This window comes from Schistocerca gregaria, chromosome 11 (assembly GCF_023897955.1).
Source record: "Schistocerca gregaria isolate iqSchGreg1 chromosome 11, iqSchGreg1.2, whole genome shotgun sequence".
Taxonomy (NCBI): Eukaryota; Metazoa; Arthropoda; class Insecta; order Orthoptera; family Acrididae; genus Schistocerca; species Schistocerca gregaria.
This window is the reverse complement of record NC_064930.1, coordinates 60,718,015-60,743,556: the sequence shown is the minus strand read 5'-3', so window position 1 is coordinate 60,743,556 and position 25,542 is coordinate 60,718,015. Positions and strand designations below refer to the sequence as shown.

The 25,542-nt window shown below is 43.3% G+C and overlaps 1 protein-coding gene across 1 annotated transcript in view; it reads left to right on the top strand.

The window, feature by feature from the left end:
* LOC126295079 (uncharacterized) overlaps positions 1 to 25,542 on the top strand; it is a 173,043-nt gene that overhangs the window by 129,824 nt on the left and 17,677 nt on the right. Inside the window, exon 6 of the mRNA XM_049987326.1 lies at positions 21,311 to 21,504. Within this exon, the coding sequence (XP_049843283.1) occupies positions 21,311 to 21,504 (194 nt within the window). The remainder of the gene's footprint in view (positions 1 to 21,310; positions 21,505 to 25,542) is intronic.

Here is a 25,542-nt window from a genome sequence, read left to right as displayed (position 1 = left end):
TGCCAAAGCCATCGTCGGTAGTTAAAACATCATCTCCATTTATACAACATGATTATGGACAGACGGTCGATGCAAACACAGCTCAGCATCAGTACTTCGCCTATGAACTCTATGTATTTTACTTCTGATGAAGGTATATTTAGATATACCGAAACCGTGGTCAAGAATTTTAATAAAGCTTTGTCCTGCAACTGTTTTGGCTGTCATCATTTACCGTGAAGAATTTCAACAGTTTCTGTTTCTGCCATGTTTAAAATCTTGGTCCAAATAGCATTAACTCTAATTCTTCCATTTGTTCCATGTTCATGTCTTTGGTGGGATCTCTCCTTCCTTCTTCCAAAATGTTGTTGTCTGTGTCGCAGACATCAAGGACAGTAATGGGGATGTCAGTTGGAAGATGGGTGGCATGTTCGACTTTTTGCAATGATGTTTTACCTGCAGGAACAACTTCCAGGGTACCCCATTGCACGTCCTGAAAATTGCTTTCAACAGTTTCACAGGTGGGAACTGGCAAGTGGCCGAATTCTGAAACCGTCCAGCCCCATTGCAGAGTACCTAGTGTGTGTGTGTGTGTGTGTGTGTGTGTGTGTGTGTGTGTGTGTGTGTGTGTGTGCGTGTGTTTCCAATCTTGCACCCTCAAATACATTCTCGGGGAATACTGTTGAGCTGTTGCTTGTTTAGGAGGCACTAAGGTGAGACTGAATGGTGTTCTTGACACATAGTTTTCCAAAATACGAGAGTGAAACACTTTCAATAGTGTTGCGTCATCTTGTTAGTACCGGGGCTGCTAAGAACTTTTGTCCAGCGTCATCATGGAATGGCAATTGAATCTCAATGTAGACAAGTGTAATGTGCTGCGAATACATAGAAAGACAGGTCCCTTATCATTTAGCTACAAAATAGCAGGTCAGCAACTGGAAGCAGTTAATTCCATAAATTATCTGGGAGTACGCGTTAGGAGTGATTTAAAATGGAATGATCATATAAAGTTGATCGTCGGTAAAGCAGATGCCAGACTGAGATTCATTGGAAGAATCCTAAGGAAATGCAGGTAGGTAGTAGGTTACAGTGCGCTTGTTTGCCCACTGCTCGAATACTGCTCAGCAGTGTGGGATCCGTACCAGATACGGTTGATAGCAGAGATAGAGAAGATCCAACGGAGAGCAGCGCGCTTCGTTACAGGATCACTTAGTAATCGCGAATGCGTTACGGAGGTGATAGATAAACTCCAGTGGAAGACTCTGCAGGAGAGACGCTCAGTAGCTAGGCACGGGCTAATGTTAGTTTAGAGAGCATAATTCAGTGAAGACTAAAGCAGTATATTGCTCCCTCCTTCGTATATCTCGCGAAGAGACCGTGAGGATAAAATCAGAGAGATTAGAGCCCACACAGAGGCATACCGACAATCCTTCTTTCCACGAACATTACGACACTGGAATAGAAGGGAGAACCGATAGAGGTACTTAGTGTACCCTCCGCCACACACCATCAGGTGGCTTGCGGAGTATGGATGTAGATGTAGATAAATATCAGCAGCAGTAGCAGTGGAAATGCCGAATACCTCTGCTGTTTTCTGGTGGTGGCTTTTCGTCTCCAGTGCCTTGACGAGTTTCAGTTTACCTTTGTCGAGAAACGACGAACTCGTTTCTCAGCCACTGATGGCGCGTAGGAGCAGAATGCTGCCTTTTGATGCTTGAGACAACTTGAAATTTAGGAGGCTGTAGACTGCGCCACTTCGTCCGCCTTTACCTGGGTGAAGCAAAAACCTGTTGGGGGACGCAGTCAGAAGGGCAGCAGGCTGTGTCAGCAGTCACGGCCGCAGCTGCAGTGTTGGTGTACTCAGCGGGGGTCGCTTAGGACTGAAGCGCACACCCTGGAGTAGTTGTGCAATCAGTGAACAGATGACGCACTGTTTATTTTATTCGTTCGGCGGAAACGAACCTTTTGCCACAGCCGCTCATGTTGTTTCCATAAAGATAATGGTCGGCACAGTTCTTTCGGTAACTGCCCAGCTGGTCAGGTGACGAGCTTTGTAACTGTGAAAGAAAACAGTTTCCCTTGGATCCCATGCCACTCTATGCAACAGAAATCCTCCATCTACTATGAACTATGCGTTTTCGAAGTGAACAGAGTCGGTAACGGCATCAAACATCTTGTAAAACACAAAACGGATAAAGTGCTACATTTGGAGCGTCGCACTGTATGGAGCAGAGACGTGGACCATGAGAAAGAAGGAAGGAGCTTTAAAATGTGGTGCTGGAGGAGAATGGAAAAGATCAAGTGGACAGATGGCATAAAGAATGACGATATACTACGACGGGTAGGAGAATGCAATTCTTCAGAGAAAGGCCATCTGGATTGGACATGTACTTAAACACGATTACGAGACATGATGTCATCGAACGGAAACTTGGAGGAAACGCAGGACGAGGAAGAAGAAGAAGAGGAATTGAACATCTGGATGACATGAAAGATGGAAGGAGATACAACAGAGTGAAGAAAGAAGCTGAAGACACAGAACACTGGAATCAGAAATTCCCCGTACGAAGACATGGACCTGCCACTAGGCAGAATACTACATAATAACAACCGTGCTCCGACAATGGCCACCATTGAACAGTTTCAGAGGCTTGTTTGGGGACACACTGTGGATGTGTGGGAAACCAGATGGATGTACTCATTGCTGCCTGTGTCAGGTACAGTGGCTCCCTGGTGTGTTGCTGCTTTCGACAGAGGTCTATGCAACATTCCTAGATTTGTAGACCGGGCTCTCTGGACATCCGTGTAGAGCAGGTGCACATCAGATCACTGTGCAGACTGTGGCGGCTGACTCGGGATCATCCAGGGACGACATCTGGGCCCGTGTTGCACCAGCTCTCTCTTCAGGGACCACTGGGAACGTTCCGCTTGCAGCAGGAGTAAGAATACATGGGAATCTGGCCAGGCTACCACAGACATCACGACACCGCCAGGCACGGCTTCTCTGGTGGCCTGAAAGAGTCGAGTGCGGAGTGAGATTGCATTCTGTGGCCTTTACTGATGTGCGAGTATGTTTTATCTGCATGCAAGGGATGGACTTGAACGCCTATGGCGTAGACCTCGTGCACTGCCTACTCCAGTGTGGATTCGCCCACGGCAATGGGTCTCATGTCAGTCTTCATTCTGGGGGGAATGACGGGTTGTGGAAGTGGGGTAAGGGCATGTGTCACATTAGGTGTTCCTGTATGTAAAATAACCAGTGTCTGCTACACTGCACAGGCTATTACACAATACTACTGCCATTTCCATTTCCTTGACAGGAAGATTATATATATATACGAGCAGCGATAGAAATACACCGTTTGTTGCAATATGCTTGAGACAACAGTAAATTTTCAGGCAGACAAACTTTCGAAATTCTAATAGTTTCAATTGTCAACAACAGATGGCGCTGCGGTCTGGCAAACTCTATAGTACGATATTTTCCACATATCCACCATGCGTAGCAATAATATGGCGTAGTCTCTGAATGAAATTACCCGAAACCTTTGACAACGTGTCTGGCGGAATGGCGTCACATGCAGATGAGATGTACTGCTTCAGCTGTTCAACTGTTTCTGGATTCTGGCGGTACACCTGGTCTTTCAAGTGTCCCCACAGAAAGAAGTCACAGGGGTTCATGTCTGGCGAATAGGGAGGCCAATCCACGCCGCCTCCTGCATGTTTCGGATAGCCCAAAGCAATCACACGGTCATCGAAATATTCATTCAGGAAATTAAAGACGTCGGCCGTGCGATGTGGCCGGGCACCATCTTGCATAAACCACGAGGTGTTCGCAGTGTCGTCTAAGGCAGTTTGTACCGCCACAAATTCAGGAAGAATGTCCAGATAGCGTGATGCAGTAATCCTTTCGGATCTGAAAAATTGGCCAATGATTCCTTTGGAAGAAATGGCGGTCCAGACCAGTACTTTTTGAGGATGCAGGGACGATGGGACTGCAACATGGGCCTTTTCAGTTCCCCATATGCGCCAGTTCTGTTTATTGACGAAGCCGTCCAGGTAAAAATAAGCTTCGTCAGTAAACCAAATGCTGCCCACATGCATATCGCCGTCATCAATCCTGTGCCCTATATCGTTAGCGAATGTCTCTCGTGCAGCAATGGTAGCCGCGCTGAGGGGTTGCCGCATTTGAATTTTGTATGGATAGAGGTGTAAACTCTGGCGCATGAGACGATACGTGGACGTTGGCGTCATTTGGACCGCAGCTGCAACACGGCGAACGGAAACCCGAGGCCGCTGCTGGATCACCTGCTGCACTAGCTGCGCGTTTCCCTCTGTGGTTGCCGTACGCGGTCGCCCTACCTTTCCAGCACGTTCATCCGTCACGTTCCCAGTCCGTTGAAATTTTTCAAACAGGTCCTTTATTGTATCGCTTTTCGGTCCTTTGGTTACATTAAACCTCCGTTGAAAACTTCGTCTTGTTGCAACAACACTGTGTTCTAGGTGGTGGAATTCCAACACCAGAAAAATCCTCTGTTCTAAGGAATAAACCATGTTGTCCACAGCACACTTGCACATTGTGAACAGCACACACTTACAGCAGAAAGACGACGTACAGAATAGCGCACCCACAGACTGCGTTGTCTTCTATGTCTTTCACATCACTTGCAGCGCCATCTGTTGTTGAAAATTGTAACTACTGTAATTTCGAAAGTTTGTCCGCCTGAAAATGTACTGTTGTCCCAAGCATATTGCAACAAAGGGTGTATTTCTATCGCTGCTCGTTTAGTTTTTATTGCCGTTTCAAATATACCGGTCATTTTTGAAACACCCTGTATATATATATATATATATATATATATATATATATATATATATATATATATATATATAATAGAGGGAAACATTCCACATGGGAAAATATATCTAAAAACAAAGATGATGTAATTTACCAAACGAAAGCATTGGCATGTTGTTAGTCACACAAACACATACACAAAATTCAAGCTTTCGCAGCCAATGGTTGCTTCGTCAGGAAAGAGGGAAGGAGAGGGAAAGACGAAAGGATGTGGGTTTTAAGGGAGAGGGTAAGGAGTCATTCCAATCCCGGGAGCAGAAAGACTTACCTTAGGGGGAGAAAAAGACAGGTATACACTCGCACACACACACACACACATATTCATCAGCACATATACAGACACCAACCTGTCAGAACTCCGGAGGTGGGAACTTGCCATTCAGTATATCATCTCTTCCCTTTACCCACCAGGCCTCAACCTCCGCTAATTTCAAGTTGCCGCCACCGCTCATACCTCACCTGTCATTCAACAACATCTTTGCCTCTGTACTTCCACCTCAACTGACATCTCTGCCCAAACTCTTTGCCTTTACAAATGTCTGCTTGTGTCTGTATATGTGCGGATGGATGTGTGTGTGTGTGTGTGTCTGTGTGTGTGTGTGTGTGTGTGTGTGTGTGTGTGTGTGTGTGCGCGCGCGCGCGAGTGTATACATGTCTTTTTCTCCCCCTAAGGTAAGTCTTTCCGCTCCCAGGATTGGAATGACTCCTTACCCTCTCCCTTAAAACCCACATCCTCTCGTCTTTCCCTCTCCTTCCCTCTTTCCTGACGAAGTAACCGTTGGTTACGAATTCTTTAATTTTGTGTATGTGTTTGTTTGTGTGTCTATCAAAGTGCCAACGCCTACGTTTGGTAAGTCACATCATCTTTGTTTTTAGATACATTTTTCCCACGTGGAATGTTTCCCATATATATAGGGTGTTACAAAAAGGTAGGCCAAACTTTCAGGCAACATTCTTCACACACAAAGAAAGAAAATATTTTATGCGAACATGTGCCTGGAAAGGCTTACTTTCCATATTAGAGGTCATTTTATTACTTCTCTTCAAATCACATTAATCATGGAATGGAAACGCACATCAACAGAACGTACCAGCGTGACTTCAAACACTTTGTTACAGGAAATGTTCAAAATGTCCTCCGTTAGCGAGGATATGTGCATGCAGCCCTGGAGAATGGCGTATTGTATCACAGCCGTCCACAATACGAGCACGAAGAGTCTGTACATTTGGTACCGGGGTTGCGTAGACAAGAGCTTTCAAATGCCCCCATAAATGAAAGTCAAGAGGGTTGAGGTCAGGAGAGCGTGGAGGCCACGGAATTGGTCCGCCTCTACCAATCCGTCGGTCACCGAATCTGTTGTCGAGAAGCGTACGAACACTTGGACTGAAATGTGCAGGAGCTCCATCGTGCATGAACCACATGCTGTGTCTTACTTGTAAAGGAACATGTTCTAGCAGCACACGCAGAGTATCCGGTATGAAATCATGATAACGTGCTCCTTTGAGCGCAGGTGGGAGAACATACTGACGAAACTAAAATGAGCTCTAACATCGAAATTAAGCGTTTCCGGACACATGTCCACATAATATATTTTTCCTTTATTCGTGTATGAGGAATGTTTCCTGAAAGTTTGGCTGTACCCTTCTGTAACACCATGTGTGTGTGTGTGTGTGTGTGTGTGTGTGTGTGTGTGTGTGTGTGTGTGTGTGTATACAGTTACAGGGTTATTACAAATGATTGAAGCGATTTCACAGCTCTACAATAACTTTATTATTTGAGATATTTTCACAATGCTTTGCACACACATACAAAAACTCAAAAAGTTGTTTTAGGCATTCACAAATGTTTGATATGTGCCCCTTTAGTGATTCGGCAGACATCGAGCCGATAATCAAGTTCCTCCCACACTCGGCGCAGCATGTCCCCATCGATGAGTTCGAAAGCATCGTTGATGCGAACTCGCAGTTCTGGCCCGTTTCTTGGTAGAGGAGGTTTAAACACCGAATCTTTCACATAACCCCACAGAAAGAAATGGCATGGGGTTAAGTCGGGAGAGCGTGGAGGCCACGACATGAATTGCTGATCGTGATCTCCACCACGACCGATCCATCGGTTTTCCAGTCTCCTGTTTAAGAAATGCCAAACATCGTGCGGTGGAGCACCATCCTGTTGAAAGATGAAGTCTGCAATGTCAGTCTCCAGTTGTGGCATGAGCCAATTTTCCAGCATGTCCAGATACACGTGTCCTGTAACGTTCTTTTTTTGCAGAAGAAAAAGGGGCCGTAATCTTTAAACCGTGAGACTGCACAAAACACGAAAACTTTTGGCGAATTGCGAATTTGCTGCACGAATGCGTGAGGATTCTCTACCGCCCAGATTCGCACATTGTGTCTGTTCACTTCACCATTAAGAAAAAATGTTGCTTCATCACTGAAAACAAGTTTCGCACTGAACGCATCCTCTTCCATGAGCTGTTGCAACCGCGCCGAAAATTCGAAGCGTTTGACTTTGTCATCAGGTGTCGGGGCTTGTAGCAATTGTAAACGGTAAGGCTTCTGCTTTAGCTTTTTCCGTAAGATTTTCCAAACCGTCGGCTGTGGCACGTTTAGCTCCCTGCTTGCTTTACTCGTCGACTTCTGCGGGCTACGCTTGAAACTTGCCCGCACGCTTTCAACCGTTTCTTCGCTCACTGCAGGCCGACCCGTTGATTTCCCCTTACAGAGGCATCCAGAAGCTGTAAACTGCGCATACCGTCGCCGAATGGAGTTAGCGGTTGGTGGATGTTTGTTGAACTTCGTCCTGAAGTGTCGTTGCACTGTTATGACTGACTGATGTGAGTGCATTTCAAGCACGACATACGCTTTCTCGGCTCCTGTCGCCATTTTGTCTCACTGCGCTCTCGAGCGCTCTGGCGGCAGAAACCTGAAGTGCGGCTTCAGCCGAACGAAACTTTACGAGTTTCTCTACGTATCTGTTGCGTGTCGTGACCATTATGTCAATGAATGGAGCTACAGTGAATTTGTGAAATCGCTTCAATCATTTGTAATGGCCCTGTATGTAAAGACAACCCCAAAACCACTGTACAAACAGGTTCTGAAAGTGCAACCAATGGGCCGCTGTGTCATCCTCAGCCCTTAGGCGTCACCGGATGTGGGTGTGGAGGGTCATGTGGTCAGCACATCGCTCTCCAGCCGTTGGCAGTTTTCGTGACCAGTGCCACTACTACAGAATCGAGTAGCTCCTCGATTGCCAGCACAAGAGCTGAGTGCCCCCTGCTTGCCGACAGCCCTCTGCACACCTGAACGGAGACCGATCCTGGCACAGCCCGACAGCGCTTACCTTAAGTAACCTGACGAGAACCGGCGTTGCTAATGCACGGAGGCCACTGACAATGTGCCCTTTCGGCAAGACAATACGTGTGCACACATGGGTGCCGCCACTAATTTGCTCTTTTGTGATGTACAGCCACTGGCCTGTCCAACAAGACCACCAGATCTCTCTCCATTTGGACACATACGCAAGGTGTATACGATCTGGGGCAACCGGGAAATCTGGGAAAAACCCAGGAATTTTTTCGTCTGGGATTGTTGTTGTTGTTGTTGTGGTCTTCAGTCCCGAGACTGGTTTGATGCAGCTCTCCATACCACTAGTAACTTATTTAATCCTTGCATAATTATGTAAATGTATTTTAATTCATTTTACAGCTCCCGCCCACAGAGAACCGTTTTGTCTTCATTTTACGTGAGAGCAACAAAGAAAGTGCAGGAACAGAAAAATCACTGATCGTAAACACGTGTCATGTGGAGACTACCGACCTCCACATTACAACTCAAGATCTCTCTGTGTATCAATCCAGGATCTACGGTATTTCCGAATCTCAACAATTCCGCCAGCGTTTGATGTACGACGCCAAAAATTAAATCGACTTTTCAAAAAATGTTCATCTTGTAGCACACCTGTTTCCAAAGAGTCTAATACATAAAACATATGTCCTTGAGGAAATGATAGACATGTTATTTGCTCTTAAATGTGCCAAAGTGCAGTGGCACGCCTCTTCACATACCACTTTTCTATCGCACGTCACTGTATTTCGCTCTGTCGAATTCAAACGTGTATATTTTGCAATGGATGCCATCAAACTATACTCAGAGCGAAATACAGTGACGTGCGATAGAAAAGTGCTATGTGAAGAGGGGTGGCACTACACTTTGGCGCATTTAAGACCAAATAACATGTCTAACATTTCCTCAAGGACATATGTTTTATGTATTAGAGTCTTTGGAAACAGGTGTACTACAAGATGAACATTTTTTGAAAAGTCGCTTTAATTTTTGGCGTCGTACGTCAAACGCTGGCGGGAGTGGAGCGCTACTAACTGGAATTGTTCAGATTCGGTAATACCGTAGATCCTGGACTGTTATACAGAGCGATCTTGAGTTGTAATGGGGAGGTCGGCAGTCTCCACATTACACGTGTTTACGTTTAGTGATTTTTCTGTTCCTGCACTTTCTTTATTACTCTCACGTCAAATGAAGGCAAAACGGTTTTCTGTGGGTGGGAGCTATAAAACGAATTAAAATACATTTACATAATTATGCAAGGAGTAAATAAGTTACTAGTTTCAGATTTTATTTTATCTTCGCCTCTCTGACAGTCAAGCATAAATCACCTTGCAGAACAATGAAGCTATTTTTGTCGGTTTGCTAAAGAAATTGAGGTTTTATTAATCTTTTGCGCTGAGGCAGTCCATTTATTTGAAACGAACTGTTTCATTCCACACTGATGGCTAGCTTCAACTGTTCACTGCATTTCAAGTGCTCGTTTTCATCTTCTAGCGTGTCTGGCTTTATGCCACAATAAAGGTCCAGACATGAGAATAATACAGTACAGGTGCTCCAAGAAAATTTTCATCGGAATCCGGACATGTGAATGTGCACTTTAAGCTGAATTATGCATTTCAGTATGAGTCGTGAAATTCCGATGCTCTTGAAGTATCCTATGATGTCTTGTTTCTTTTATGACATACTGTAAGTTCTTTCAATGTTTTACTCATACGAACATGCGGGCTTCCTGCAGCTGCGCCAGTGCGGTGACACTTGTTACCTGACTCTCTGCACCAACTGCTGAAATGAACCTATTTTTAACAGGTCGTGGGAAAATATTGCGAATGGTGGTTTGAAAAGCGTTACTTTCAAAGTAAATTTCCTTTCCTTTTACACAGGATGAGCTATTTGCGAGAATGTACGATGAAACCATTAACTTCCTCCTGTTTGTGTGTTCACGCCACTAAACAGTGATGTTGCTATTGGCTGACTACATCACGTATCCTATGCTCTCAATATCCACCGTCGTCGCCTGGTGAGATCACGTGACAGGAGCTATCACTGGCTCGCAATCTCGATTTCAGTGCTTCGGAGAGTAACATGTGGTGTACAATGGAATTCAAATTTGTAGTTTCGTAAAATGAAAAATGCTGCGTCCACATTGTTGTAGATCACAGATCTTTCCAAAACGTGTTTTCCCCCCTAAGTTGTGTTTTGTAAAGTGCCGAGAAATTCTATGCCGGTGTATAAAACCATGGTTCAATGGTTTGATAAGTTTTACAGTTCTGAGGAAAAGTATACTGGCACTTAACACGAAAAAAGTGTATTTTCACCCAGGAGACATTGTATTTTTGACCGGGAAAACTGGGAAAAATCCGGGAAATTTTTTTCCTTGTCCACGTATACACTCTATGTGTGTGACCTGATGAGGAGGGAACTTGCTCATACTCCATGGCTAGCCAGAACTGTTAATTAATTTGAAGAAAAGATAATTGGCACAATTTAGTGCAAGATGCCACTCGGCACCTATATGATTGTATGTGCGAATGCATACCAAACTGGGAGGAGTATATTCAGTATGATGATGACACTGTTTGGGTGCCTTTTACTGTGACATGTGTGTTTAATTTGGTCTTAATTTGTTTTCATGTACTCCTACAATGACGACGTACGTCTCATCTAACTTGCCAATAAGAAGACCTATGTGTCACCTCGCTTGCCAATAAGATGACCTTATCCCTGAGGGTGTTGCAATTTTTCTGACTGTATAGATTGCCATTAGTTCAAATGTAATAGTACCTGGCTAACCACAAGTAATGAAAAATAAGAATTCATCAAACACAAGAACATAGTCAAATTTGCATAACGAAGATAACAGTAGAAAAGTGTGCTTTCGAAGGCATTCTGTGGCATCTAGCATTCTGTCGAACCAAGTATGCAAAATGTGGGGCTGTGCACCGTAAATGATAGGTAGGGAGGGAATGGAGAAAGAAGGGATGGGGAGAGAAAACACTGATATTGTGCATTATTAAAGAGCAGTAAAGATGTGTCTAAAAGATCTAATGTAATTAATATGTCATTAATAAACGAAACACATAAATCATTTGACGTTAATACATGGCACTTCTTGTCGAGATTTATAAATAAATTATACAAGGTGAGCATAGTTACCACTAGGGAGCAACTGAGATATGTTATGCTTGTATGCACTGGGGTCTGTCTGGTCACAGACCCACTGACTCTCAGAAGGCAACATTTCCCAGCATCAGTAAACTATCTTGATGTAACTTGGCGGGTGTGAAGAGAGAGCAAAACAATGTAAAACGCAAGTTTTTGTGTGTGCCCAGTTTCACTTTTATGTGGTAAAACATACCCTAACAGCTAATGTAGCATATTAGATTTGGGGGGGAATACCTGTGAAACAATGATACATGTAAGTTAATGTTTCAAATATAAAAGTTGGTACACAATTAATGATCCTGGAAACTGTATAATCTACTTTTGTAATAATCTGAAATTTTGCAAAGTACCCCCCCCCCCCTCCCCCACCGTTAATTTATTTTGGAAAACGAATACTATTGTGAGAAGATTTTCGTATCCCGTTGTGTTGAATGATATGATGTCAATCTCTACTTGAGAAACAATATAATGAAGCTGCAGTTACTAGTAAATGGCTCTGAGCACTATGGGACTTAACATCTGTGGTCATCAGTCCCCTAGAACTTAGAAGTACTTAAACCTAACTAACCTAAGGACGTCACACACATCCATGCCCGAGGTAGGATTCAAACCTGCGACCGGACTGCGCGCCTAGAACCGCGAGACCACAGCGGCCGGCCTACTAGTAAATAATCAATCATCTTCACCAAGGCTTACCATCGTATGAGATATGCTTCATAAAAATTTGAATGTTCAGAGAGTCGCCTGTAACAATTTGAAATCCTGTTGTATTTTTTCTCATACTGTGTTCTCTGACGTATACATCATGTGAAGAAATTTTGTTCTTTTTATGTGCATGGTGTAAGAAAAGGTTATAATTTAAGCATTTATTTGCAGATTTTTTGCATAGTAGTGACTACTATGTTTCAGTTAACAAAATACAATTATGTGAAATGGTAGACTAAAAAACTAAAATACCTGCTGATTCAATATGGGTAGGTAGATTATTGAAAATCTTTATCCCAGTACGTAGTGTGCATTTTTGGCACAATGATGTTCTCACCTGTTTCATATGAAGGTCAGATTTTTGCCTTGTATTGTGTGCCTGTATATCTTCATTTTTAATAAGATATTTGGGTGTCTATCAATATATTGTATGATGAAAACTGATGTTTCGTAGATAAAAATGCAAGGAAGAGGAAGAACTGACAGTTTTTTTAATATGGGTGTGCATGATTTCGTATTGTTTACCCGTTCAATAATTCTTAATATTCTCTTTTGCATCCTGAAAAGTTTATTTGTTATTGCATTGCCCCAGAGGATTATGCCATATTTAATTACAGAATGCACATAGGAGTGGTATACATGTAACTGGCTGGCTTTGCTGCAACAAGTTTTTAAGATCCGTATCATGTTACAGGTTTTGCTTAGTTTTCTTTGCAAATGTTCAATGTGTACCTCCCATTTTGTGTTGTTCTGGAGCCAGAGTCCCAGAAATTTTGTGCTGTCAACACTTTCAAGAACTGTACTATAGTTCTATTTGTATGTTTGGGTGGTGTCTTCCTTTTACATTATACAAGTTCAGTGCTACTGTCTTTTCTTTGTTTATAATTAGCTTGTTATAGCTGAACCACTGTTCTACACTGTTCATTGTTTGGATAGCAGAGTCTATTAGTTTTTCTTCTATTTTACCACTAATAAGGAAGCTTGAATCGTCTGCAAATTGGAGTGTAGTTTGGCAATACATGTTGTGCATAAGATCATTGAGATAGAGGAGAAACAGAATAGGTCCTAATACTGATCCTTGAGGGACGCCATATTTCACATTTTCATATCCTGAATAGTAGTAGCTGTTATGGTCAGTATATTCCACTTCAGCCACCTGTTTGCGACCACATAGGTATGTCCTGAGCCACTCGTTGGATCTACCTCTACTTCCTAATTGGTCAAATTTCTGCAGTAGGGCATTATGGTCAATGACTAGAAGAAGGTGTTGGTTGATAGGGCATATTCTGAGGCATCAAGGGATCACAAATTTAGTATTGGAGGGCAGCATGGAGGGTAAAAATCGTAGAGGGAGACCAAGAGATGAATACACTAAGCAGATTCAGAAGGATGTAGGTTGCAGTAGTTACTGGGAGATGAAGAAGCTTGCACAGGATAGAGTAGCATGGAGAGCTGCATCAAACCAGTCTCAGGACTGAAGACCACAACAACAACATGATGAGTAAGACTTTTATCCATTGTGGATGTGGAACACAGCGACTGTGGTGTGAAATGGTTTTCAGAAATCACTGCAACCAGTCACCTTTTATGTAGATGTATTTTATTTTAACCATGACCGGTTTCGAGCTGCCTAGCAACTCATCATCAGATGGTATATACATTCAGTGCTTTTTTGTACCCATTGTGTGGGTGGTTGAGTATCTGTGGCTAGACAGAAACGAGAACAAATAATCGCTACATGTGGTACAGTAATACGAAATATTTACAGCATAATTTATGTTTAATGTATAAGAGCAAATAATCACTACATGTGGTACAGTTACACGAAATATTTACAGTTTAATTTACGTTTTGAGGTGTTACTTACAGATAAATCTTTCTGCAGGTATGTATATCTCTTTTAGGAGGTATTCTTGAAACCATTGTTGTTCTTGTTTTTCACAATTTCACAAGTTAAAACTTTCTCTAGATGTATATTACTTTTATGAGGCACTGTTGGAAACATATATCTTGTTTTTCGTAATAATCGCTGAACACACTTAGCCACAGATACGAATACAGGATTTACACATTATAAACAAGCCAAAGATTGCAATATAACTACAGTATCAAAGATTTCAAGTTGACCAGAGACATTATTAGTCATCACTCACACTGACAAGAGATTTGTCTTTATTACATAGAAAATAAATGTAAATTAGCTTAAACTAGTAAAATGTTTATTTATAAATTAACTGTGCAATTTTGACAGGTATATAAAACTAGATTTTTTACATTATATTTCAGTTACATTCAAGATTATTGGTATTGAGAGTATTATGACAGCTAATTTCTTGCTCCTTCCATTGGCTGATCTTGGCATATGATGTCTGGGATGAGAAGGTTGATGGTTAACTTAAAATAATAAGTAATGCTGGTATTTGATAGGGTGTGGAAAAGGAGTTGGCGGTGGGGGAGGGGGTATAGGAAAATAGAGGGGGGGGGAGTTAGAGGGTGATGTGGAGAGAGAAGAGAGCTGAAGGGGGGGATGTAAGGGGGTGGTGAAGGGGGGGAGCTGAAGGGGGGGCGGGCAGAAGTGGTAGAAGCTTTTGTGTGTGTGTGTGTGTGTGTGTGTGTGTGTGTGTGTGTGTGTGTGGGCCATTTTGTTTCTGAATGACTGTTTAGTTTTTTAATTTCGAAGAATCTTTAAACTTCCGAAAGAAGGAGTTATTCGCCAATTCTGTCTGCTCATTTAAAATGGTATGTGGGGAATTATGTTTGTGGGTAAAAATCTCTAATTGTTCGATAAAGATCCATCTTGATTCCCTTGTCTACAGTGTGTAGGATTTGAAGGTTAGTTTTAATGTCTGTTATGGAATGTTTATTATCTGCTAGATGGGTAGCAAAAGTGGATCTATTTAAGTTGTTTAGGCGAAGTGCATCAGCGTGCTCTTTGTATCGGATCTCAAAATTTCTACCTGTTTGCCCTATGTAGTAGCAGGAGCAGCTGTCACATCTTAATTTATATATACCAGATTTTTGGTAGGGTGTGCTGGCTCTTTTGGTGTTGTGGACTATTTTGTTCTGTATTTTGTTGTTAGTGTGAAAACTTATTTTGACATTATGTGGTTTGAATAGCTTAGCAAGTTTGTATGAGATATTGCCGAGAAAAGGCAGCCAAGAGAAAATGTGAAATTGTATGGATCAAAAATGAAATTGGATCACATTATAAACGAAAAGACTTGTTAAACAGGGACATCTACATGCTGCACTTAGAGATAAGCAACTATCTCACTCTAAGCCAAATCACGAATTTCTTAGATCTAACGCAACTAAATGTGGATAAAGAGAAGTTGAAAATTGCACATAAACAAAAAGAAAAGCTCTCACTCCTGATTGCCAAAAAATCCCCCATTCCTCCAAATGAATGCCCTCCCATGCAACATAAATTCTTTGAGAGAGTAGTTAACACAACAAGCATTAATTTCAATAGCACAGAATTAAATTTGTTAAATAAGGGACTTAAACATAATATTGCCACAAAACTTGATTAAAACAGTGTTAAAGACCTAATAACTAACACCAAAATAGCCTGTATAGCATCAAAACTAGATCAGAATGATCAAAATGCTCTAGCCCATGATGCAAACAAAATAATAAGAAAAACATAGATGCACAAAGGCTCCATAATAATAAACATGATGAATCAGCAACACTGAAACAAATTAACAAAAAGCTAACAAACAGAAGTGCCCTTGTTGTTAAATCTGACAAAGGAAGCACAGCCGTGATAATGTACGAGTCTGATTACATTAAGGAAACCCTAGAATTTTTCAAGAATAACAACATAACTGAGTTGAAATCTGACCCCACTCCCAAATACCAAGCTAAAATAAAAGACATGTTAAGAAATTGTAACTTTCTGCTGACATCCATTGAAGCCAAACAATGTGTTATAATGAACCCTACAGCACCAAAGCTTAGATCACAACCTAAAATTCATAAAGATGGACACCCGATACGCCCGATTGTGAATTCCATAAATAGCCCAGGGTACAAAGTGACTAAAAAACTGCATGAAATACTCAAGAAATATTATACATTCCCAACCAATTATTCCATAAAAAACACCTATGATTTGATTGACAGTATAAGAGAAATTTCCATTCCCAATGCAGCTAACTTTGCATCCCTTGATATTGTCAACCTGTACACAAACATACCTATAATAGACACACTTCGAATATTAAAAAATAACTTATTACAACATAAAAAGTTAAGTGACATGGAAATCTATGAGCTGATGGATTTACTTGAATTAGTGCTGTCCCACAATTACTTCACCTTCAACAACAAAATATATTTTCAACATGATGGTCTAGCAATGGGCAGTAGTCTAGCTGGCCTTCTTGCTGACATCTACATTAATGATCTCGAAATTAAATTCTTTAAAGCAAACCTAATAGAAACAGACAAAATCATTTATTATAAACGATATGTTGATGACACCCTGTTGTTATATGATGGGACAGCCACTGAAATTGAGGCCTTAGCTGGTAAACTTAATAATGTTCACCCCAAAATACAGTTCATTGTAGAACACCAAACCCAAAAAGGAATCTATTTTCTTGACCTAAACATAACACATCACAACAACAGACATAAATTTCAGATATATAGGAAACCCACCACTTCAGATGTCATAATAAACAATACATCATGCCACCCAAATCAGCATAAACTAGCTTTTTTCAAATCAGCACTTAACCGTATCAACAAGATTCAAGCTGATCCTACTGCAAAAATTAATGAAATCAATATATTAAAAACAATAGCATCAAACAATGCTTATGACCCAAGCATAATTGAAAAATTAGATAAAAACATTATATCTAACAAAGCAAAACCAGCAAACCAGACCTCAGTAGCAGAAGAAACCAAATTCGTTTGTATGCCTTTTCTCGGCAATATCTCATACAAACTTGCTAAGCTATTCAAACCACATAATGTCAAAATAAGTTTTCACACTAACAACAAAATACAGAACAAAATAGTCCACAACACCAAAAGAGCCAGCACACCCTACCAAAAATCTGGTATATATATATATTAAGATGTGACAGCTGCTCCTGCTACTACATAGGGCAAACAGGTAGAAATTATGAGATCCGATACAAAAAGCACACTGATGCACTTCGCCTAAACAACTTAAATACATCCACTTTTGCTACCCATCTAGCAGATAATAAACATTCCATAACAGACATTAAAACTAACCTTCAAATCCTACACACTGTAGACAAGGGAATCAAGATGGATCTTCTCGAACAATTAGAGATTTTTACCCACAAAGATAATTCCCCACATACCATTTTAAATGAGCAGACAGAATTGGCGAATAACTCCTTCTTTCATAATTTTAAAGATTCTTTGAACTTAAAAAACTAAACAATCATTCAGAAACAAATGGCCCACACACACACACACACACACACACACACACACACACACACACACACACACACACACACATAAAAGCTTCTACCACTTCTGCCCGCCCCCCCTTCAGCTCCCCCCCTTCACCACCCCCCCTTCAACCCCCCCCTTCAGCTCTCTTCTCTCTCCACATCACCCTCTAACTCCCCCCCCCCTCTATTTTCCTATACCCCCTCCCCCACCGCCAACTCCTTTTCCACACCCTATCAAATACCAGCATTACTTATTATTTTAAGTTAACCATCAACCTTCTCATCCCAGACATCATATGCCAAGATCAGCCAATGGAAGGAGCAAGAAATTAGCTGTCATAATACTCTCAATACCAATAATCTTGAATGTAACTGAAATATAATGTAAAAAATCTAGTTTTATATACCTGTCAAAATTGCACAGTTAATTTATAAATAAACATTTTACTAGTTTAAGCTAATTTACATTTATTTTCTATGTAATAAAGACAAATCTCTTGTCAGTGTGAGTGATGACTAATAATGTCTCTGGTCAACTTGAAATCTTTGATACTGTAGTTATATTGCAATCTTTGGCTTGTTTATAATGTGTAAATCCTGTATTCGTATCTGTGGCTAAGTGTGTTCAGCGATTATTACGAAAAACAAGATATATGTTTCCAACAGTGCCTCATAAAAGTAATATACATCTAGAGAAAGTTTTAACTTGTGAAATTGTGAAAAACAAGAACAACAATGGTTTCAAGAATACCTCCTAAAAGAGATATATATACCTGCAGAAAGATTTATCTGTAAGTAACACCTCAAAACGTAAATTACACTGTAAATATTTCGTGTAACTGTACCACATGTAGTGATTATTTGCTCTTATACGTTAAACATAAATTATGCTGTAAATATTTCGTATTACTGTACCACATGTAGCGATTATTTGTTCTCGTTTCTGTCTAGCCACAGATACTCAACCACCCACACAATGGGTACAAAAAAGCACTGAATGTATATACCATCTGATGATGAGTTGCTAGGCAGCTCGAAACCGGTCATGGTTAAAATAAAATACATCTACATAAAAGGTGACTGGTTGCAGTGATTTCTGAAAACCAAAAACCAAAAACATGATGAGTATTCAGGTATTTTAACTAGCTATGTCGAAAATACTCTGACTGCAAACTATGTACAGTTTATTTTCCAAAAATGGTAATTCAGAAACCAGCTTTATTACTCCTGGATGTATGTAGCTTGAAACCTTCTTTAATTTATGTTGTAGATACACCATGAAGATGATGTGCTACAGTTGCGAAATTTAACCAACAGGAAGAAGATGCTGTGATATGCAAATGATTAGCTTTTCAGAGCATCCACACAAGGTTGGCACATGTGGCGGCACCTACAACGTGCTGACATGAGGAAAGTTTCCAACCGATTTCTCATACACAAACAGCAGTTGACCGGCGTTGCCTGGTGAAACGTTGTTGTGATGCCTCGTGTAAAGAGGAGAAATTCGTGACATCACGTCGGATTTCGGTTTATCGTTTAGTGACATTGCTGCTCGCGTTGGTCGAGATCGAACGACTGTTAGCAGAATATGGAATCGGTGGGTTCAGGAGGGTAATACGGAATGCCGTGCTGGATCCCAACGACCTCGTATTACTTGCAGTCAAGATGACAGGCATCTTATCCGCATGGCAGTAACGGATCGTGCAGCCACGTCTGAATCCCTGAGTCAACAGATGGGGACGTTTGCAAGACAACAACCATCTGCACGAACAGTTCGATGACGTTTGCAGCAGCATGGACTATCAGCTTGGAGACTGTGGCTGCGGTTACCCTTGACGCTGCATCACAGACAGGAGGTCCTTCGATGGTGTACTCAACGACGAACCTGGGTGCACGAGTGGCAAAATGTCATTTTTTCGGATGAATCCAGTTTCTGTTTACAACATCACGATGGTCACATCCCTGTCTGGCGACATCGCCGTGAACGCACATTGGAAGCGTGTATTCGTCATCGCCATACTGGCTTATCACCCAGTGTAATGGTATCGGATGCCATCGGTTACACGTCTCGACCCCCTCTTGTTTGCATTGACAGCACTTTGAACCGTGGACGTTACATTTCAGATGTGTTACAACCCATGGCTCTACCTTTCATTCGATGCCTGTGAAACCCTATATTTCAGGAGGATAATGCACGATCGCATGTTGCAGGTCCTGTATTGGCCTTTCTGGATACGGAAATTGTTCTACTGCTGCCCTGGCAAGCACGTCTTGTCAATGGTGGCCGAGCAACTGGCTCGTCACAATACAGCAGTCACTACTCTTGATGAACAGTGGTATCGTGTTGAAGCTGCACGTGCAGCTGTACCTGTACACACCATCCGAGATCTGTTTTCCTCAATGCCCAGGCATATCAAGGCTGTTATTACGGCCAGAGGTGGTCGTTCTGGGTACTGATTTCTCAGGATCTATGCACCCAAATTGCGTGTAATGGTATTCTGTGAAAGCTGAAATTAGTACAAAATTCGATAAGCACCGCTTTCAAGAATATTAATTACATATGTGCCGAGCTGGGAGCTATTGGGATAGCGTCATTAAAGAATCAATAGAAATTCGGGTCCACGAGAATCTTGTGAGCAGGGACGAAGGCTATCAACTGAGCGCGGCCTGGAATCCAGCATTAGCCGTAATACGCCAGGAACGCACCAAGAACCGTCCAGGTCACTAGACGCGATCAGAATGCTGTGACGGAGACACGAACGGCGCACCCGCTTCCCCCTCCACGCCGCCCGCCGGCTCCTCTTGACCCGGCCTCCCGCGGCCAGGTGGTGGGGGGCACGTCGCAGGTATAAAGGGACCGGCATCCGCAAAGTCTCGGCACTTCGCCAGAAGATGACGAGTATGTCACTCGTCGAAACGTCGCAGTATGAAGACACCGCCACCCGGCTGGAAGCCCGAGAACTCTTCGCCAGCTACATATCGACTGTTCTAAGGGAAACATTTTTAATATGTCGTCGTTTCGAAGACATTTCCTCCAAACGTAATATCCTACTTCCTGGGGTGTGTACTACTCTTTAGAAGTGAAATTGACCGCAAACAAATGTATGTATTGCATTATCTTAACTACTCTACACACTCCCCCCCTCCCCCCTCCCCTTACCCTCCCTCCTGCCCCCCTCCCCCCCCCCAAGTTTCATGTAGACTGCTCACTGACACTTGGGAGTGCCCCCGTGTCAGCCAACCTGCTAGCAGGTGCAGGGCTGCTGGGGCCTCGTTCTGCTGACGTGTGTGCGGTTGCAGCATGGCAGGTGAGCTGCTGCTGACTACCCTGTCAGCAGGTCAGCAAAGTTCTGCAAGCCTCTCACTCTCTCTCTCTCTCTCTCTCTCTCTCTCTCTCTCTCTCTCTCTCTCTCCCTCTCTCCCTCCCTCCCTCCCCCTCTCACACACACACAATTTTCTTGTTGATACAGAATATACACTGGTACAGTCAACTTTTTAAATTTGTGAATGAACTATATATTTTGAAGCTTCTGTTAGTGGAGGTAAAGCTCTGCATTACTGATTGTATAACTTGGCTATTTATTGCAATTCATCACTATAAAAGACTTTTAGCCAAAAAAAAGGGAAAGGTGCTGGGTTCGAGTCCCAGTCTTGCACATAGTTTTTACCCACCAGGAAGTTTCAAATCAGAGAACACTCCACTGTTGAGTGTAAATTCATTCTGGGTATTTTCACATTAAAGCATACGGTGTCCACCATATGGCATGTCGACTTAATTTTTTTTTTAAATTTGAACCTCATCACTTGTATGTTACAGGCGTCCTGTACTGAATGAAGACCTTCTCACCTTCCACCAAGAGCACCCCTCCTTTCGCAGAAGCTTCAGTGCGCTATGCGAGGAGCGCCAGCCGGAGGCATCACAAATGTTCGGCCTCGCGGACGCACTGCACTCCCTCTATCGTTTCAACCTGTTCTACGAGATATTTACTTCAGGTGTTAGCAGAATTGTAGGTAAGTTTAATACTGGGGCCCGTCTAGTACATGTTTATGCACTGACCACGTCGACTATAGTCTAATTCGAAGAACCAGGTTGAAAAACTTCTGTGGATGTCCAGTTGCAGATCTTCCGTGATTTACAGTGCCGCGCAAGGTAGTTGCTGACGTCTTTCCACCGTCAGTTTTTCGACAGTTTCCATCTAGGTCTGTTACAAGATATGAATGTATTGTCAACACCCGTGCTATATACACTCCTGCAAATTGAAATAAGAATACCGTGAATTCATTGTCCCAGGAAGGGGAAACTTTATTGACACATTCCTGGGGTCAGATACATCACATGATCACACTGACAGAACCACAGGCACATAGACACAGGCAACAGAGCATGCACAATGTCGGCACTAGTACAGTGTATATCCACCTTTCGCAGCAATGCAGGCTGCCATTCTCCCATGGAGACGATCGTAGACATGCTGGATGTAGTCCTGTGGAACGGCTTGCCATGCCATTTCCACCTGGCGCCTCAGTTAGACCAGCGTTCGTGCTGGACGTGCAGACCGCGTGAGACGACGCTTCATCCAGTCCCAAACATGCTCAACGGGGGACAGATCCGGAGATCTTGCTGGCCAGGGTAGTTGACTTACACCTTCTAGAGCACGTTGGGTGGCACGGGATACATGCGGACGTGCATTGTCCTGTTGGAACAGCAAGTTCCCTTGCCGGTCTAGGAGTGGTAGAACGATGGGTTCGATGACGGTTTGGATGTACCGTGCACTATTCAGTGTCCCCTGGACGATCACCAGAGGTGTACAGCCAGTGTAGGAGATCGCTCCCCACAGCATGATGCCGGGTGTTGGCCCTGTGTGCCTCGGTCGTATGCAGTCCTGATTGTGGCGCTCACCTGCACGGCGCCAAACACGCATACGACCATCATTCGCACCAAGGCAGAAGCGACTCTCATCGCTGAAGACGACACGTCTCCATTCGTCCCTCCATTCACGCCTGTCGCGACACCACTGGAGGTGGGCTGCACGATGTTGGGGCGTGAGCGGAAGACGGCCTAACGGTGTGCGGGACCGTAGCCCAGCTTCATGGAGACGGTTGCGAATGGTCCTCGCCGATACTCCAGGAGCAACAGTGTCCCTAATTTGCTGGGAAGTGGCGGTGCGGTCCCCTACGGCACTGCGTAGGATCCTATGGTCTTGGCGTGCATCCGTGCGTGGCTGCGGTCCGGTCCCAGGTCGACGGGCACGTGCACCTTCCGCCGACCACTGGCGACAACATCGATGTACTGTGGAGACCTCACGCCCCACGCGTTGAGCAATTCGGCGGTACGTCCACCCGGCCTCCCGCATGCCCACTATACGCCCTCGCTCAAAGTCCGTCAACTGCACATACGGTTCACGTCCACGCTGTCGCGGCATGCTACCAGTGTTAAAGACTGCGATGGAGCTCCGTATGCCACGGCAAACTGGCTGACACTGACGGCAGCGGTGCACAAATGCTGCGCAGCTAGCGCCATTCGACGGCCAACACCGCGGTTCCTGGTGTGTCCGCTGTGCCGTGCGTGTGATCATTGCTTGTACAGCCCTCTCGCAGTGTCCGGAGCAAGTATGGTGGGTCTGACACACCGGTGTCAATGTGTTCTTTTTTCCATTTCCAGAAGTGTACCTGGTGTACCTGTGTGCAGGTGCTTGATGCAAGACTTTTTTGGTCCTGAAGTGTTTACCACTCGAGCTGAGTGTATGAGGCGACAGTTCGACCCCTGGTTAAAATGGCTCTGAGCACTATGGGACTTAACATCTTAGGTTATCAGTCCCCTAGAACTTAGAACTACTTAAACCTAACTAACCTAAGGATATCACACAACACTCAGCCATCACGAGGCGGAGAAAAACCCTGGCCCCGCCGGGAATCGAACCCGGGAACCCGGGCGTGGGAAGCGAGAACGCTACTGCACGACCACGAGATGCGGACCGTTCGACTCCTACTGAAGCCTTCATTTTTGTAAATTCTAAGGAAACTCAAGAAATTTGCACTTACACTATTTGCTCTGCCTACATTAGCAGTTTCTCACCCCTATGCTGTTTAACTGCCAAAATGGGGTCTGCCTCTGTGATGGGGCCTGCCTCTCGAAGCGTCGAGGTGCAAAGTAGTTCCGGGAACCTTACCAGTCTGCGTGTGTAAGGGATTTTGCAAATCGTGACAGAGATATATTTTCAAGAGAACTCTACGCCTTAATACATTTACTTGTCGATAATTTCAAATATCTTTGTTCTAGTGTTCAAATTTAAGTAGAAAGAGTAAGTAGTCAAACTTCATGCAAATACACTTTTTTTAAACTGATATTACCTCTCAACTGCCATGCCGAGCGGGAGTCGAACCACCACTTCATCAACATTGATCTTAGGAAAGTCGACCGCCAACCATGTGAGCTGTACAAGCTCCAACCCCTTCCACCCACACACAGATACATCCATCCCTCCTCGCTATTTCCAGACAGTCAGAAAAATCCAAGACTTATCTCAACTGTTCGTTATGCCCAAGCCTCCTATTCCCATTTCCAACAAACCACAGTGAAGCATTTGAGTGGAGCTAACCAATCAGAACGTAGTTTCAATACACAAATTTCAAAAAAATCCAAGATAGGGAACTAGCTCAATTGTGCTTCATACACCCACACCCTGTCCACTCGTCTCTAGCCAATCAGAGTGGAGTACTAAAACGATGCTTTAAAAACGACACCAAGTTGCGTTGTTTACATAACTCCCCTTCAGTCAGAGGTTAGTGTTCTAGCCTCCATCATACTGAAACAGGCAGTTACAATGCAACTTCTCCTAAGCTGAGCTTAAACGTACCTGTACATCTGAATTACCTATAAAAAACACATCACATACTTAAAAATTTATCTGAATTGTGTAAAAATGGTGCCAGCTTTTTTTTCATTGCGAAGTTCAAAAAACCGTTTGTGAACAAGTTTATCATTCACATCTATGAATTACATTGGAAACTATACGTCATTCAGTATGAGAAACTGAACACGTGTGTGTGGTGGTGATAATACAGGTTGGTCCATTGACTGGGACAAATATCTCATGAAATAAGCATCAAACGAGAAACCTACAAAGAACGTAACTCGTCTAGCTTGAAGGAGGAAACCAGATGGTGCTACGGTTGGCCCCCTAGATGGCGCCGCCATAGGTCAAATGGATATCAATTGCGTTTTTTATAAATAGGAACCCCCATTTTTATTACATATTTGTGTAGTACGTAAAGAAATATGAAAGTTTTAGTTGGATCACATTTTTCCCTTTGTGATAAATGGCGCTGTAATAGCCGCAAACGTATAAGTACGTGGTATCACGTAACATTCCGCCAGTGCGGACGGTATTTGCTTCGTGATACATTACCCGTGTTAAAATGGACCGTTTGCCAATTGCGGAAAAGGTCGATATCGTGTTGATGTATGGCTATTGCGATCAAAATGCTCAACGGGCGTGTGCTATGTATGCTGCTCGGTATCCTGGACGACATCATCCAAGTGTCCGGACCGTTCGCCGGATAGTTACGTTATTTAAGGAAACAGGAAGTGTTCAGCCACGTGTGAAACGTCAACCACGACCTGCAACAAATGATGATGCCCAAGTAGGTGTTTTAGCTGCTGTCGCGGCTAATCCGCACATCAGTAGCAGACAAATTGCGCGAGAATCGGGAATCTCAGAAACGTCGGTGTTGAGAATGCTACATCAACGTCGACTGCACCCGTACCATATTTCTATGCACCAGGAATTGCATGGCGACAACTTTGAACGTCGTGTACAGTTCTGCCACTGGGCACGAGAGAAACTACGGGACGATGACAGATTTTCTATTTAGCGACGAAGCGTCATTCACCAACAGCGGTAACGTAAACCGGCATAATATGCGCTATTGGACAACGGAACATTCACGATGGCTGTGACAAGTGGAACATCAGCGACCTTCGTGGGTTAATGTATGGTGCGGCATTATGGGAGAAAGGATAATTGGCCCCCATTTTATCGACGGCAA